Source organism: Papio anubis, chromosome X (assembly GCF_008728515.1).
Source record: "Papio anubis isolate 15944 chromosome X, Panubis1.0, whole genome shotgun sequence".
NCBI classification, from domain to species: Eukaryota; Metazoa; Chordata; class Mammalia; order Primates; family Cercopithecidae; genus Papio; species Papio anubis.
In genome coordinates this window covers 51,002,232-51,015,027 of record NC_044996.1, presented here as the reverse complement: position 1 = coordinate 51,015,027, position 12,796 = coordinate 51,002,232, and the positions used below count along the sequence as shown (strand labels likewise).

The window sequence follows — 12,796 nt, the reverse complement described above, 5'->3', positions numbered from 1 at the left end:
AAAACAGGATATCCATATACAGAAGAAAAAACTAGATCCCCATACACATATCTTTCCATATACAAAAATCAAATCAAAATGGATTAAACACATAAATGTAAGACCTCAAACTCTGAAACTACTACAAGAAAACATTGGGGAAAATCTCCAGGACATTGGTCTTGGCAAAAATTTCTTGAGTAATACCCCAAAAACATAGGCAACCAGAGCATAAATGGACAAATGGGATCAAATCAAGTTAAAAAGCTTCTATACAGCAAAGGAAATAGTCCACAAAGTGAGGAAACAATACACAGAATGGGAGAAAATATTTGCAAACTACCCATCTGACAAGGGATCAATCACCAGAAGATATAAGAAGCTCAAACAACTCTGTAGGAAAAAACTAATAATCCAATTAAAAATGGGCACAAGATTTGAATAGACATTTTTCTAAAGACATGTAAGTGGCAAACATGCATACGAAAAGGTGCTGAACAGCACTGATCATCAGATAATTCAAATAAAAACTGCAATGAGGTATCATCTTACCTCAGTTAAAATGGCTTATATCCAAAAGACAAGCAATAACAAATGCTGGTGAAGATGTGGAGAAAAGGAAACCCTGTACAATGCTTGTGGGAATTTAAATTAGTACAGCCACTATCGAGGACAATTTAGAGGTTCCTCAAAAAACTTAAAATTGAGTTTCCATATGACCCAGCAATCTCACTGCTGGGTATGTACCACAAAGAAAGGAAATCAGTATATCGAAGAGATATTCCTGTTTGTCCGCAGCACTGTTTACAACAGCTAAGATTTGGAAGCAACCTAACTGTCCATCAACAGATGAATAGATAAATAAAATGTAGTACATATACACAATGGAATACTATTAAGCCATAAAAAGTATGAAAATCCGTCATTTGCAACAACATAGGTGGAAGTGGACATTGTTATGTTAAGTGAAATAAGCCAAACATCACATGTTCTCACTGATCTAAAAGTTAACACAATTGAACTCATGAACATAGAAAGTAGAAGGATGGTTACCAGTGGCTGGGAAGGGCTATGGGGGGTGCTGAGGAGGGGCAGGAATTGTTAGTAAGTTAAAAAAAAAAGTAGTTAGAAAGAATGAATATAAGACCTAGTATTCGATAGCACAACAGGGTGACTACAGTAAATAATAACTTAATTGTACATTTGTAAATAACTTAAAGAGTATAATTTCACTGTCTGTAACTCAAAGGATAAATGCTTTCACTTTTGTGAAAGTTCCCTCCTAAATATTGCAAGTCTGTACCTAAGAATTGTATCAATATACTCATAAAAAATAGAGATTGAAATATAAATGGGCCAAACCTTTAGTGAGTCTGTGCTAATGATTTTGTTTATAGAATAGCAGATCTGTGGGGAATCATTTTTGACCTTTCCAGAGTATGATTAGTCATTCCTACTCCCAAACATGTTTTTCAAGTGCCTAACTTAAATTGAAGCTCAGAGTGAAACTTTATTGTCCCCAGGTTCTATAGGTCAATTATTAAATACTTACAGTTCTCTGATGGCCAGTGATGATGAGCATTTTTTCATGTGTCTGTTGGCTGTATGAATGTCTTCTTTTGAGAACTGTCTGTTCATATCCTTTGCCCACTTTTTGATGCGATTGTTTGTTTTTTTCTAGTAAATTTGTTTGAGTTCTTTGTAGGTTCTGGATATTAGCCCTTTGTCAGATGAGTAGATTGCAAAAATTTTCTCCCATTCTGTAGGTTGCCTGTTCACTCTGATGGTAGTTTCTTTTGCTGTGCAGAAGCTCTTTAGTTTAATTAGATCCCATTTGTCAATTTTGGCTTTTGTTGCCGTTGCTTTTGGTGTTTTAGACATGAAGTCCTTGCCCATGCCTATGTCCTGAATGGTATTACCTAGGTTTTCCTCTAGGGTTTTTATGGTATTAGGTCTAAAATTTAAGTCTCTAATCCATCTTGAATTAATTTTCGTATAAGGAGTAAGGAAAGGATCCAGTTTCAGCTTTCTACTTATGGCTAGCCAATTTTCCCAGCACCATTTATTAAATAGGGAATCCTTTCCCCATTTCTTGTTTTTCTGAGGTTTGTCAAAGATCAGATGGCTGTAGATGTGTGGTTATGATTTCTGAGGACTCTGTTCTGTTCCATTGGTCTATATCTCTGTTTTGGTACCAGTACCATGCTGTTTTGGTTACTGTAGCCTTGTAGTATAGTTTGAAGTCAGGTAGCATGATCAACAGAGAAATGCAAATCAAAACCACAATGAGATACCATCTCACACCAGTTAGAATGGCAATCATTAAAAAGTCAGGAAACAACAGATGCTGGAGAGGATGTGGAGAAATAGGAACACTTTTACACTGTTGGTGGGATTGTAAACTAGTTCAACCATTATGGGAAGCAGTATGGTGATTCCTCAAGGATCTAGAACTAGAAGTACCATATGACCCAGCCATCCCATTACTGGGTATATACCCAAAGGATTATAAATCATGCTGCTCTAAAGACACATGCACACGTATGTTTATTGCAGCACTATTCGCAATAGCAAAGACTTGGAGTCAACCCAAATGTCCATCAGTGACAGACTGGATTAAGAAAATGTGGCACATATACACCATGGAATACTATGAAGCCATAAAAAAGGATGAGTTTGTGTCCTTTGTAGGGACATGGATGCAGCTGGAAACCATCATTCTCAGCAAACTATCGCAAGAACAGAAAACCACACACCTCATGTTCTTACTCATAGGTGGGAACTGAACAATGAGACCACTTGGACTCGGGAAGGGGAACATCACACACCGGGGCCTATCACGGGGAGGGGGGAGGGGGGAAGGATTGCATTGGGAGTTATACCTGATGTAAATGACGAGTTGATGGGTGCTGATGAGTTGATGGGTGCAGCACGCCAACATGGCACAGGTATACATATGTAACAAACCTGCACGTTATCCACATGTACCCTAGAACTTAAAGTATAATAAAAAAATAAATAAGTAAATAAATACAGTTTTTTAAATCCTCTTTGGTCTCAATTAAAAGTAACAGGAAACTTGGGTTTGTAATGAAATTATTAGGTTTCTTTTCATCTGAAGACTATCTCTTTCCTTTAATGACAGCATGACCTTAGTTTGCCTTTCTTAATTTTGGACATTGTGGAAATGAAACAGGGCTTTGCTTTTCCCAGATCCTGCCTCTCAGTTTGAATTTTTCCAGGCATCCATGACCAAGCCTAGCATTTCAGAGTCTGGTCAAGAGAACTTCATAGTCTCTCCCATCTGTCTGTTACTTCCAGTTCTCTCTGACACCCTCTTAGTTCCTAGTGTCACATTTGGATTCCAATACGGATCTTGTGTCTGGTCTCCTTTTCTGCCCACCCTTCCATCTTCACACTAACTTTTTAAATGAACACATTACAGTCATTAAGACTACCAGAGACAATTCAGTTCAACTTTCTCTCATTTTTTTCTGCTCATAAATTCTCAGTGATTCCAGTCTTATCCTGGTTTGTGCTGCTATAGCAGAATACCTTAGATTGGGTAATTTATAAAGAGCAGAAATTTATTTCTTACAGTTATGGAGTCTAGGAAGTCCAAGATTAAGGCACTGGAAGATTTGGTGTTTGGTAAGGGCTCAATCTCTGCTTCCAAGAGGGTGCTTGAATGCTGCATCCTCCAAAGGAGATGAACAATACTCTTCTCATGGTAGAAGAGCAGAATAGAGCAAACCCATTCCCATAAGCCCTTTTTATTGTGAACATAATCCATTCCTGAGGGCAGAGCCCTCATAACCGAAACACCTCCTATTAGGCCCCACCTCCCAACTCTATTGCATTGGGGATTAAGTTTCAACATGAGTTTTGGAAGGGACAAAAATATTCAAACCATAGCAACCCCTGTTTCCAAACAGATCCAGACTATAATCCTCTTTGTCGGTCTTCCAGGTCTACCTTATCCTCCCTTTGCATATTCTGTTATACACTCAGATTGGCTGTTCCCTCTACAGAAAGTCCATTTTTGCTCCGTTTCCGCTCTCCCTCAACACACACACACACACACACACACACACACGCACACAAATGGAGCTCCTCCTGGAAAGTCTTACTGCCCTTAAGAGTTTGGCCACAAATTATCTAAGCTTTGAGGCCAATCGCACCAAGCCTCTTCCTACCTTTTTCCTTCCGTTAGAATGGACATAGTCCTTCCCTTTTCCCTTATGATACTAGTACTTCTCAGGTCAGGTTAAGTTGTGATTTGATCATAGTGGTTTAGTGGCCAGCAGGAGAGATGAGGACAGAAGCTAAGCGAGGAAACTTGTCTTGTAAGGCAGATGGCAAAATACTAGCCTCATGTAAGAAGTGGATGCTAGTCCTTAATTGGGAGAAATGGGTTGGGTTGCCAGTTTAGCAAAAAGAAAAAATAAATACAAAGATACTCAGTTAAATTTAATTTCAAATAATGAATTTTTAAAGTATAAGTTTGACTAAAGTATTACATGTAACATATTTATTACAATTAGCTCTTTATCTGAAATGCACGTTTAACTGGGCATTCTGTATCTTATTTGACAATCCTAGAGCTCAGAGGGTTCAGGTGAATGTGGGATGAAGATGAAGAGATAAGTCTCTTTATATGTCACCAAGGATGCCTTCTGACTTTCATGTTTTGCCCTAAATTGTCATTCATTTTCTCAGCTTTTTTCTACAATGCATCAGTGGCATCTAAAAAGTCAGCAAATTGTATATAATTGCCATTTCCCCTAATCATCTCAATTACTTGAGATATTACACTTGCATGTACATTCATTTCTACTAGTATTACTTGAAAGTTTTAACAACTGTACTGCCATAGCATGCCAGGGACGACCTACTATCAGTATTTTATTTATTACCAATGACAGAATCCTTATTGCCTGCTCTGAAAATCCCATTTTGGGGTCTGTTCCTTAGGATCACTTCTGTTATCCCGTTTTAGGTAAGGTTCTAGGGGAAAATGACTATGAGATAAAAATTCGATTGCAGACAATTTATAGGGGCATGCTCAAAAGAACCCTTGTGAATTGGTGAGGGAGGAAAGAACAGCAGAGAAAGAATTGAACTGATATAATCACAACGAGGGCCTCAGCTGATCCTATGGGGAGTTTGGGAACTGAGATGACCTTTCAAAGTTGCCCAAAATTGAACCAGGAGGTCTGGCTTTTGTCTATCTACATCATTCCATCAGTGGATGCGGGCTGCATAACCTTAGAAGAGGCAGTTACCTTCAGATAAGGGCAGTTCTCCAGAATTTGGATAAGAGAGTGCCCCTGACCCAAGAAGGTATGGCAAGGGGTGAGGAGTGGTTCTGGGCAGCATAACACAGCCTCCATTTCAACAAATTTAATTGTATCTCTGTTGGCTTTTTTATCTATTACTTTTATCAATCTTTAGTGTTTCTTTGTGTATGTGTGTTTATCTTCATTTTCCTCTTCATTTCTCTCATTACCAGTTTCTACTGTCATGTATTCCCTCCAAGTTAATCTTCACTTTTTTTTTGTTTTTATTATTATTTCCTTAGTCCTGTCGGTTTTTGTTTCATAGCCTTCTGTTCTTTATCTCTGGGTTCTTTTTCTGATTTATACTGTTTCAAAGGTTTAAATGTTTACTTTCTTTCAGCTCATTTAGAAATACTATGTCAGAGTTTTTATCTGCTTTGTGTGTGCATGTTTCTGTGTGTTCACATCCTATGGGTCTTGTCTCTTAAGGTGTTACACTCACCTTTTGATGTTTATTTTGCTGTCATCATACTTTCTGGGATTTGATTTCTCTGGATTCTTCCTCCATCTGCTACTATCTGAACTTTCCTTTTCCTTTACCCACAATCTCTCTTCTCTGTTCAATTTGATTTCTGAAATAAGCAGTTCTCTTTCTGTATGTGGATTTTTTTCTTCTGGAAGAAAACAAATGCTGGATAGTTGTGAAATCCTTAAGGGACTAGTTCACCACAGCTCTCTCTGATCTCTTGATGATTCTGTGCAGTTTTCTTATCTGTCATTCAGAACCTGTGATCACTTCTTCCAGTGTTTCAATTGCTCTCAAATCTATTTTCCCAGTTTGGTGAAGAAATATTTTGGTGATATAATCAAGGGGAATTGCTTATGGTCTAATGTAGGAGAGAAGAGATTCTCAAAAATGGTTTTTGGCTTAGGCAATTAGATGGTTTTATAGAAATAAGGGAAACTAGATGAACAATTGGGAATGACAGAAGGCGGCATTCTATTTGGCTATATTAAGTTTGCAGCGCCTGTTAGATAATCATGTAGATAAATCAAATAAATAAATCTTTGAACTGAGAGAAAATGGTTTGCTTAGATGTCCTTTGGGAAGCCTTTTCTGAATGCCCTCTTCCCATCACATTAGGCTCATTACCTTCGCTACCCACAGCATCATTCATCACTTTGATTGAAGCCTTTATAACTTATTTTGTAATTGCCTGTTTATTGGTCCATTTCCTCTGTTGGACTGTGAGCTTTTTGAAAAACAATCTGTGTTCATTCTTTTTTCAGGTTCCTTCCTGGCACAATGCTGACAGTCAGCTCTTATTTGTTCAATGCATGCACACAAGACAGTCAATTCTATTTTTTTCTACAGCTCCAATTTTTGAAAACTGTTTTCCAAATTTGCCCAGTACTTGCCTCCCTGTATCTTCTACCCAGTTCAGGATTTATCTCTGTAGTTACTTTTAACTTGTTCCACATATTCTCTTATATATTTGACTTAGACCATATGTGATTTTTATGTCTGGGTGAGCATATTAGTCTTTCAAATCAAACATGTAATAAAATCCTCAACATTGTTTTCACATGTATCTTAAATTATGTCTCCTCAAATATGTTTTTGTATTAAAATACCCAAATGTAGGATTTACTATTTATATCATTAAATTTCATCTTAGTGAATTCAACACTTAATTCCAGAAGTGGAGATCATTTGGGATCCTACACATAAACATCTTGACTTACATATACTCTCACCTCTAAGTGCTCAAAGGCAGAAAGAAGTTGGGAGCATAACAAATGTGCCAAAGTTGGGCTCCAGACCCTTTCCCCACCTTCAACCAGAAAATTGTGTATTTAGGTTAATGTAAAATTTGTTTTATAGTGAGGTTGTCACATTTATTTTTGGCAAAAAATTGTTTTAAAACTTTTGAAAACCACTTTTCTAGAGCAAGTCACTGGTGCATGTCCCTAGACTGTAATCAATACCACATCCTTTTCTGTCTACTCAACCCATCAACAATTTAAATGGTTTTGATTTTTAAAGTTTGCATGACTTATCTACTATAGATAACAAATGGGTGGATAATTTTTATGAATCATTGTATCTATTTTTAAAAAGATCAATTTTTTATCTTAGTGAATATTCTTATATAGTTTTGAGTCCTCTCCAACTTTAAACACAAACTTCTATGAAAGAATTCGTCAATTTAACAGATGTTGGCAATCCAATTTATCTTATCTTGCACTTTGTGAAAAGGTGCTGCAGTTCTTGGTGTGCTCAAAAATGGTAACTGGCCAATTTGTGCTTGGTGATTCGCAGTCTATGTATTCTACTCTAGTTCTTATTTCCCCTCTCCTTTCACCAATACAACAAATGTGTTTAAAATGGGGGATGATATTGTAGCATAAAATAATCTTACAAGTCTCATGGAAGAAAATTTGATTTGGGAACCATCTAATTCCACTTAGGACTATTTTTTCAACTAAGTATACACCCAATCAATCATATTATGCTTCAGCTCACACTTACTATTTTACTTAAATTGCGAAGAACAAAAACAATTAAATGCCTTGCCCAAATGCAGACATGTCACCTATTAAATGCCTTGCCTAAATGTAGATATGTCACCATTTAGATTTATTTTGTTATCTTTAAAAAATAGAGACAGGATCTCACTATGCTGCCCAGGCAGTTCTTGAACTCCTGGACTCAAGTGATTCTTCTGCCCCAGCCACCCAAAGTGCTGGGATTACAGGCATGAGTCACTGTGTGGAGCATAAATTTTTTGTTAGGATTAACACATAAAGAGAATACAAAGCCTATTTTTTCATATTCCTGGTGATTCCAAGTTGGATTCTGGAATCACAGTGCAACTGAGACCAGAATCCTGGAATTTGCATTCACAGGCCATTGCACTTTCTACTATCCCATTGTGATCCTCAAATACTTAGTGGTACTGCTCACGAATAAAGGGAGCACCAGTGTAAAAAATCTGTCAAAATCAAAAAATTCAAAGGTAACACCCTCTGGTCCTCTACCACTTACAAATTCTTCCTCCTTCGGTTTCAAGTATCTAATTGGTCACATTTTCCTAACCTTAAACTGAGTTTGAGACTCAATATCAGCTTCTATGAGATAAGATGTAGAAAATATAAAATTATTACAATTTCACAGTGTGATCTCCCCAGAGGTATTAAGTGCCAAGTGTTTAATTATTGCCCCTCCAACTCCCAAAATAATAATTTTGGATGGGAAATGATCATTTACATAAAACAATATGTAGAAATTAAAACACTTTAATATAAACATTTCCAGAATATAGACTGACTTTTTATATCAGTACTTTTTGAGAGCTTTTTAAAACTATATATCATCTAAGTTTATTATAGACTGTTTCATTTTTCCACTTTCAGAACTAGAAAATGCAAAAATACACTGCAAATTAGATTTAACAAAGAAAAAATCAGTTTAAGTTATTTCATACATATTCCTTGGAGAAAGCTGAGACACATAAACACAGAAAAACAACAATAAAATACCACCAACACTAACACAAAACCAAGCAAAGAATTGATTTTGTAATGCTTGGTAATTCTGTCCTTTAAAATAAATTATCTCTCATGAGTAAATAATTCACTATCACAGCAATTTGATGAGCAGAAGTAGAGACAACTTCATTTAGGGAAATTACATTATATGTGAGATATGTGAGAAACATTTAATAATGTTTTTTCTTTTTTAAGAAAATGAAGGAAAGTAACTTGAGGAAAAGGCATATTGAATACTTTTACTTCACTTGGCTTTTTTAGAGATTTAAAGTAGCCATCCACCTAGAAAAATTCCAATAACATGAATTTTATAAAACCAAACTTTTTTTTCTTCAACTTTGAAGGAACAAAACTAAAAAGTTGAAAATCCTACAGTAGATTCATCCCAAATCACTGTCTCTTCTGTCTTGAGTAGGTTTCTTTTTCTCTTAAGTTCTTGTGTTCTCATGTTAGTGTTGTTCAGAGGCTAGGTTTAGGCTTTTTGTCGTTGTTGTTGTTTCTTCAATTAAATTTCAAGTTTTCTTAAATAGCTTTCCTGAAGTGACACTGACGTGTCCACCTCTCCTTTTCTTCATCTGATCTTCTTGCTTTTGTCTAAGTCCAGTTTCTTAGCTGATTTCCTCAATTAATCCTTGGGCAAACAAAACTAAAAGTTCAATACCCAAGAGTAGACTCATTCCAAAACACAGATTCTTGTCTTTTCTTTAACAGGTTACCTTTTCTCTTATGTTCTCCTTGAGTTCTTATGTTCTTTCTCAGAGGTTAAGTTTAGGCTTTTTTTTCCTCCTTTTAATTCAATTTAAAATTTTATACAAAAACTAAGTGTCCTGAAGTGACACTGACTGTATCTACCTCTCCTTTCCTTCATCGGATGTTCCTGTCTTTTTCTAAATCCATATTGGTTTTTTTTTTTTTCAATTCAACCTTGGGTAAACAAAACTAAATATTCAAAATCCAAGAATAGACTCATCCCAAAGCATTTCCTCTTCTGTCCTTTCTTCAACAGATTTCTTTTTCTCTTTCCTGTGCTTACGTTCTTCTTTCTCAGAGGGTACATCATGGCTTTTTTTCTTTTTTCGATGCTTAAGCTTTCCTGAACTGACCCTGACTCTATCCCCCTCTCTTTTCCTTTGTCTGATGCTCTTGTCTTTGTCTAAATCTGTATCTTCATAACTCTTTTTCCTTTTATGTTTGGACAGCTCTTTCTCTGGCCTTTCTTTGCCTTCTTCCAGGTGTCGTTTTCTCTTCTGATGTTTCCGTTTATGACCTGCTTGATGGTCAGTAGTATTGTTTTCTGAGGAGAGGTGCTTGTAAACTTCAGATTCTACACTGTATGAGCCAGAGTTATTTTCTTGCTGATTAAGGCTCAAGGGTACTGGTTTTTCTGGGAAACAGTCTCTGGTGAGTTGCCAGTAGCTAACAGAATCTAGTCTCTGTTTGCTGTCATGAGCTGGTAAGCAATGAGGTAACTGGTTTTCCACTACTTGTGAAATACTGTATGGTCCTGAATAGGTCTGGAAAGTCTCACATGGGAGCTTTTGCTCCAACATTCTGTGTCTGGGTCTGACATCAACCATTTCTCTGTTCTTATGTATTTCTACAGAGCTATCTCCTATCTTTCTGAAACAAGTTTTTGGCTCTAGTCCTCTGGCTTTCTGCACTTTTATGTAATCTTCAAGTTCATCTTGGAAAGAATCATATGTCCTTTTTGAATGGGTTGGTAACCACTGAGGTAATTGGCTTTCCACTGGTGAAATATGGTATGGTCGTTGGTAGGTCTGGGAAGCCTCATGTGAAAATCTTTGCTCGCACATTCTGGATCTGGGTCCAGAATCAACCATTTCTCTGTACCCACGAGTATCCACAGAGTTCTCTCTCACCTTTCTGAAACAAGTCTTTGGATCTAGTCCTCTGGCTTTCTGTACTTTGATGTAATCTTCAAGTTCATCTTGGAAAGAGTCATATGTCTTCTTTGAATGAGGTAACTGCTTTTCCACTGCTTGTGAAATATTGTATGGTGCTGGGTATGTTTGGAAAGTCTCAAATGGGAGTCTTTGTTCAAATATTCTATGTCTGGGTCTGGAATCGACCACTTCTCTGTATCTGTGGGTTTCCAAAGAACTCTCTTCCATCTTTCTGAAACAAGTCTTGGGCTCTAGTCCTCTGGCTTTCTGCATATTGATGTAATCTGCACACTCATTTTGGTAAGAGTCTTGTGTCTTCCTTGAATTCTTCACTAGATTGATAACAATGGATTCTCTGTAAAGAAGACAGTAGAAAATTCTTATTAGATTGTTTTATTCTAAGTATTTTCTTTGCTCTTAAAAGTATTAGTCTGAAAAAAGAAAAACAACAAATACCCAAACAAATTTTAAAAACCTACTTCATTATAAAAGCTATAAATTGTGAATTTTTATGCCAAAAAAGCAGCATGGACAGTGAGAACCTACCTCATTATAAAGCCATAAATCATGACTTTTTATGCCCCCAAAAAGGAGCACGGACAATGATATATCTCCCAGGTACCTCACAATTTTTATGCAAAAAAAAAAAAAAAAAGGAAATTTCCTCAGGCCCAGGATGAAAGGGAAGAAGGGTATAAAGTAGCAGATATATCTGATGTTGTCGTAGCACTAAAAATATTAAGGCATGTTGCAATGTATGGGTAGGGAATAATAATATTTAATGTCCTGAGAGAGGCTCTGATTTGAATGTTACATCATTTTTAAAGTTTTCATTAATTCCTTATATATATCTTATAAATGTGATAGGTGTTTATTCTGTAATCTTGAGATTTTTAAAAATCTAAATTATAAATCTAGCCAGGTGGTGTGTGTGTGCCTGTATTCCCAGCTACTGAGGCTGAAGCAGGAGGATCTCTTGAGCCCAGGAGTTTGAGGCTGTACTGCACTATGATGGAACCTGTGAATAGCCACTGGACTCCATCCTGGGCAAGATAGCAGGAACCCATCTGTGAAAAAAAGGAATGTAAATTTAGGTTAATTGGGTAAGTCAGACAATTTAGCTTCTAAATATTCAGATACAAATAATAGAAATATTTTCTACTACAATAAAACAATGTAACAGAAAGAATATGTCTTGATTTTATTTTATTCCTTTTATTTATTTTCTTGAGACAGGGTCTCACTCTGTTGCCCAGGTTAGAGTGCAGTGGTGTGATCATGGTTCACTGCAGCCTCAACATCCTGGACTCAAGCAGTCCTCCTACCTTAGCTACCCAAGTAGCTGTGATGATGGGTACATGCCACGAAACCTGGCTAATTTTTCTTTTTTCTTGGGTACAGGTAAGGTCTCACTATGTTGCCCAGACTTGACCTCCAACTCCTTGGCTCTTCCTCCCACAGTGCTGGGATTATAGGCATGAGTCACCAGACCTGGCTCTATGTCTTGACTTTAAAAGCATCAATACAAAGATAAATAGTCAAATACCCTCTGCTACCTGAACTACCCAATCTCCAACTGTCCATTCAATTCTCCTCTCCTTGAAATAACAGAATAAAATGGACTAAATATTTATTGAACTCCTACTATGTGCCAGGGCAGGCACCTTACACATATTATATTTCCTCATAACAATCTTATATAAGAACTGACCAAAGTTACACACTTGGTAGAAAAATGGATCTGGTATTCTAATCCAGGTCCATCTGATAGCAAGACCTTTGTTCTTAACCACTATACAGCACTGGAAAAATGGTGACTGGATCACTGAATCCCTGGAACCAAGCTAACCTTCCAGAAATTCTCTGAATTTGTGTGATTAGTGTGAGAGTGATCCTTTAGCATCTCTCCAAAGAACACTGCTCTCTAGTCAGGAGGGTTGCCAGTTAGCCAGCTTTGCCAGTACACTATCATTACTAGAACTAAAACTAGAACTCCCTGAGGGACACTAGTATGCAACATGTTGCGAATATTACCAACCACATCCAGGTTTAACTCATAGGGACATGAATGCCTAAGAAGTT

At 36.8% G+C, this 12,796-nt stretch overlaps 1 protein-coding gene across 8 annotated transcripts in view; it reads right to left on the bottom strand.

The window, feature by feature from the left end:
• Window positions 1-8,540: 8,540 nt before the first annotated feature.
• Window positions 8,541-12,796, bottom strand: part of ZMAT1 (zinc finger matrin-type 1) — a 48,231-nt gene continuing 43,975 nt past the window's right edge. For all 8 annotated transcript variants that reach the window (XM_031660687.1, XM_031660688.1, XM_031660689.1 and 5 more), the window contains one exon: window positions 8,541-11,069. In XM_031660687.1, coding sequence (XP_031516547.1) covers window positions 9,758-11,069 — 1,312 coding nt within the window. In that variant the 3' untranslated portion in view covers window positions 8,541-9,757. The remainder of the gene's footprint in view (window positions 11,070-12,796) is intronic.